Here is a 5,000-nt window from a genome sequence, read left to right on the forward strand (position 1 = left end):
ATTGTGTCATCTATACAAGTTGTTTAAATATCTGGACTGTCTGTTGATAATCTTTTCAATCATCCAATCAAATGTATCCATCCAGGTGCGGCTGCCTGCCCTGCACATCGCTGCCCGGAAGGATGACACCAAGGCAGCTGCCCTGCTGCTACAGAATGACCACAATGCTGATGTTCAGAGCAAGGTACCCCGAGGATAGAGGAGAGGAGGGGGTGGGAGGGGTGGGAGGTAGGGGGAGGGAGGGAGGGAGGGAGGGAGGATGGGGGAAGAGAGGGGTGGAGGGAGGATGGGGAAGAAAGGGGAGGAGGGAGGATGGGGGAAGAGAGGGGTGGAGGGAGGATGGGGGAAGAGAGGGAGGATAGGGGAAGAGAGGGAGGAGGGAGGACGGGGAAGAAGGGAGGAGGAGGAGGGAGAATGGGGGAAGAGAGGGGGTGGAGGAGAATGGGGGGAGAGAGGGGAGGAGGGAGAATGGGGAAGAGGGGGAGGAGGAGGAGGGAGGATGGGGAAGAGGGGGGGGAGGGGAGGAGGGAGCATGGGGAAGAGAGGGGAGGAGGGAGGATGGGGAATAGAGGGGAGGAGGGAGGATGGGGAAGAGAGGGGAGGAGGATAAAAGAGGGATGGTGGTGCTGTAGGGTTGGTGACAGACTTGTATGCACTGTTTTCTGTTTCAATACTGTGTCTTTAAAAGTGATTCTGGTGCCTTATTTGTCATGTGACCTGTATGCAGATCATGACAGCATCCTGTGTGGGGGTTTGGTGTGAGGTCATCTTGTCTTATAATGCCCTGTTCCCTGTGTAACAACCAAACTACCCCCCCTCCTCCTCCTCCTCCTCCTTCTCCTCCTCTCCTCTCTCTCTCTTCTCATTTCTCACACCCTCCTCCTTCTCCTCTCCTCCTCCTCTCCTCCTCCTCCTCCTCTCCTCCTCCTCCTCCTCCCTCCTCTCCTCTCTCTCCTCTCCTCCTCTTCTCTCTCTCCTCCCTCTCCTTTCCTCCTCCCTCTCTTCTCCTCTCCTTTCCCCTCCTCCCTCTCCTCTCCCTCTCCTCCCTCTCCCTCCTTTCCTCCTCCCTCCTCCTCCTCTCCTCCTCTCCTCTCCCTCCTCCCTCTCCTCTCCTCTCCTCTCCTCCTCCTCTCCTCTCCTCTCCTCTCCTCTCCTCTCCTCTCCCTCTCTCTACGGCGTTATCAGATGATGGTTAACAGAACTACAGAGGTATACATGTTTATTCTACCCATCCCCTGCTCTCCTCCCCTCTTCCTTCTTCACCTCCATCTAGCTCTGCTCTGTAGTTCCTGTGTTGACATCAGACCTGTGTTAAATACTGCATGATGGACTCTGACATGCTCTACTCTACATCTAGCATCTGGTGTCTGTCTGTCTGTCTGTCTGTCTGTCTGTCTGTCTGTCTGTCTGTCTGTCTGTCTGTCTGTCTGTCTGTCTCTCTGCCTGCTCTCTAACGCCTAAAAAAATTAACGTCACCTAGTTGACGAAACACAACATGTGAACTCACTTACTAAATCTTACAGGACACCATCACCTTTCTGCAATACCTTTCTTACCTGTGTAGTTTTGTCATAGAGTGTTGCTCTCAAATGGCTCCCTATTCCCTATACTGTATAGTGCACTGTGGGACCTGGTCAACAGTAGTGCACTACATAGGGAATAGGGTGCCATTTGGTCACATTGTCTGCCTTGCAGTACGGTTGGATACATTATAATATGATGATAAAATGTAATTAAATTATATTTGTACGATTGGATATATTATAATATATGATCATATTTATATATAATATATTAGTATGGTTGGATATATTATAATATATGATAATATTTATGTATATTATATTAGTATGGTTGGATATATTATAATCTGATGATAATATTTATATATATTATATTAGTATGGTTGGATATATTATAATCTGATGATAATATTTATATATAATATATTAGTATGGTTGGATATATTATAATATATGATAATATTTATGTATATTATATTAGTATGGTTGGATATATTATAATCTGATGATAATATTTATATATATTATATTAGTATGGTTGGATATATTATAATATATGATAATATTTATATATATTACATTAGTATGGTTGGATATATTATAATCTGATGATAGTATTTATATATATTATATTAGTGTGGTTGGTTAACTATGTTTCTTAATCGCCCCATGTCTCCCAGAATGGGAAGGTAAGAGGATCATATCTGACTCTGTCATATCGCTGCTTTTACATATCAATATGTTTTTATTTATATTTCCATATATAAATGTCTGTCCCGTCTGTGTCACAGAGCTCTGTAGTGGCTAGTCGCTGACTGTTCTTTATTCTACTTCTTTATTGTCATTTATTGTTATTATTTATTATTTATTATTATTTCTATGTAGGTTTAATATAGTGTTATAGGGTTAATGTAGTGTTATATACTTAATGTAGTGTTATAGGGTTAATGTAGTGTTATAGGGTTAATGTAGTGTATATAGACTTAATGTAGTGTTATAGGGTTAATGTAGTGTTATAGGGTTAATGTAGTGTTATAGGGTTAATGTAGTGTTATAGGGTTAATGTAGTGTTATAGGGTTAATGTAGTGTTATAGGGTTAATGTAGTGTTATAGGGTTAATGTAGTGTTATAGGGTTAATGTAGTGTTATAGGTAATGTAGTGTTATATACTTAATGTAGTGTTATAGGGTTAATGTAGTGTTATAGGGTAATGTAGTGTTATAGGGTTAATGTAGTGTTATAGACTTAATGTAGTGTTATAGGGTAATGTAGTGTTATATACTTAATGTAGTGTTATAGGGTTAATGTAGTGTTATAGGGTTAATGTAGTGTTATAGACTTAATGTAGTGTTATAGGGTTAATGTAGTGTTATAGGGTTAATGTAGTGTTATAGGGTTAATGTAGTGTTATAGGGTTAATGTAGTGTTATAGGGTTAATGTAGTGTTATAGGGTTAATGTAGTGTTATAGGTTTAATATAGTGTTATAGGGTTAATGTAGTGTTATAGGGTTAATGTAGTGTTATAGGGTTAATGTAGTGTTATAGGGTTAATGTAGTGTTATATACTTAATGTAGTGTTATATACTTAATGTAGTGTTATAGGGTTAATGTAGTGTTATAGACTTAATGTAGTGTTAGAACTTAATGTAGTGTTATAGGGTTAATGTAGTGTTATAGGGTTAATGTAGTGTTATAGGGTTAATGTAGTGTTATAGGGTTAATGTAGTGTTATAGGGTTAATGTAGTGTTATAGGGTTAATGTAGTGTTATAGGGTTAATGTAGTGTATAGGGTTAATGTAGTGTTATAGGGTTAATGTAGTGTTATAGGGTTAATGTAGTGTTATAGGGTTAATGTAGTGTTATAGGGTTAATGTAGTGTTATAGGGTTAATGTAGTGTTATAGGGTTAATGTAGTGTTATAGGGTTAATGTAGTGTTATAGGGTTAATGTAGTGTTATAGGGTTAATGTAGTGTTATATACTTAATGTAGTGTTATAGGGTTAATGTAGTGTTATAGGGTTAATGTAGTGTTATAGGGTTAATGTAGTGTTATAGGGTTAATGTAGTGTTATAGGGTTAATGTAGTGTTATATACTTAATGTAGTGTTATAGGGTTAATATAGTGTTATAGGGTTAATGTAGTGTTATAGGGTTAATGTAGTGTTATAGGGTTAATGTAGTGTTATAGGGTTAATGTAGTGTTATAGGGTTAATGTAGTGTTATAGGGTTAATGTAGTGTTATAGGGTTAATGTAGTGTTATAGGTTTAATGTAGTGTTATAGGGTTAATGTAGTGTTATATACTTAATGTAGTGTTATAGACTTAATGTAGTGTTATATACTTAATGTAGTGTTAGAACTTAATGTAGTGTTATAGGGTTAATGTAGTGTTAGAGCTTAATGTAGTGTTATAGCTTAATGTAGTGTTAGAGCTTAATATAGTGTTATATACTTAATGTAGTGTTATAGGGTTAATGTAGTGTTATACACTTAATGTAGTGTTATAGGATAATGTAGTGTTATAGGGTAATGTAGTGTTATAGGGTTAATGTAGTGTTATATACTTAATGTAGTGTTATAGGGTTAATGTAGTGTTATAGGGTTAATGTAGTGTTATAGACTTAATGTAGTGTTATAGGGTAATATAGTGTTATATACTTAATGTAGTGTTATAGGGTTAATGTAGTGTTATAGGGTTAATGTAGTGTTATATACTTAATGTAGTGTTATAGACTTAATGTAGTGTTATAACTTAATGTAGTGTTATATACTTAATGTAGTGTTAGAACTTAATGTAGTGTTAGAACTTAATGTAGTGTTAGAACTTAATGTAGTGTTATATACTTAATGTAGTGTTATAACTTAATGTAGTGTTATATACTTAATGTAGTGTTAGAACTTAATGTAGTGTTAGAACTTAATGTAGTGTTAGAACTTAATGTAGTGTTAGAACTTAATGTAGTGTTATATACTTAATGTAGTGTTATATACTTAATGTAGTGTTATATACTTAATGTAGTGTTATAGGGTTAATGTAGTGTTATAGGGTTAATGTAGTGTTATATACTTAATGTAGTGTTATATACTTAATGTAGTGTTAGAACTTAATGTAGTGTTATAGGGTTAATGTAGTGTTATAGGGTTAATGTAGTGTTATAGGGTTAATGTAGTGTTAGAACTTAATGTAGTGTTAGAACTTAATGTAGTGTTATAGGGTTAATGTAGTGTTATAGGGTTAATGTAGTGTTATAGGGTAATGTAGTGTTATATACTTAATGTAGTGTTATATACTTAATGTAGTGTTATAGGGTTAATGTAGTGTTATAGGGTTAATGTAGTGTTATATACTTAATGTAGTGTTATAGACTTAATGTAGTGTTATAACTTAATGTAGTGTTATAACTTAATGTAGTGTTATATACTTAATGTAGTGTTAGAGCTTAATATAGTGTTATATACTTAATGTAGTGTTAT

General features: G+C 36.0%; 1 protein-coding gene across 1 annotated transcript in view; it reads left to right on the top strand.

Annotated features, from left to right (window-relative positions):
• The window catches only part of LOC121843880 (ankyrin-2-like), a 70,714-nt gene that overhangs the window by 56,548 nt on the left and 9,166 nt on the right, over positions 1-5,000 (top strand). Inside the window, exons 7-9 of the mRNA XM_042313742.1 lie at positions 86-184; positions 1,186-1,209; positions 2,204-2,212. Coding sequence (XP_042169676.1) covers positions 86-184; positions 1,186-1,209; positions 2,204-2,212 — 132 coding nt within the window. The remainder of the gene's footprint in view (positions 1-85; positions 185-1,185; positions 1,210-2,203; positions 2,213-5,000) is intronic.

Source organism: Oncorhynchus tshawytscha, unplaced genomic scaffold (assembly GCF_018296145.1).
Source record: "Oncorhynchus tshawytscha isolate Ot180627B unplaced genomic scaffold, Otsh_v2.0 Un_contig_17884_pilon_pilon, whole genome shotgun sequence".
In the NCBI taxonomy this organism is placed as follows: Eukaryota; Metazoa; Chordata; class Actinopteri; order Salmoniformes; family Salmonidae; genus Oncorhynchus; species Oncorhynchus tshawytscha.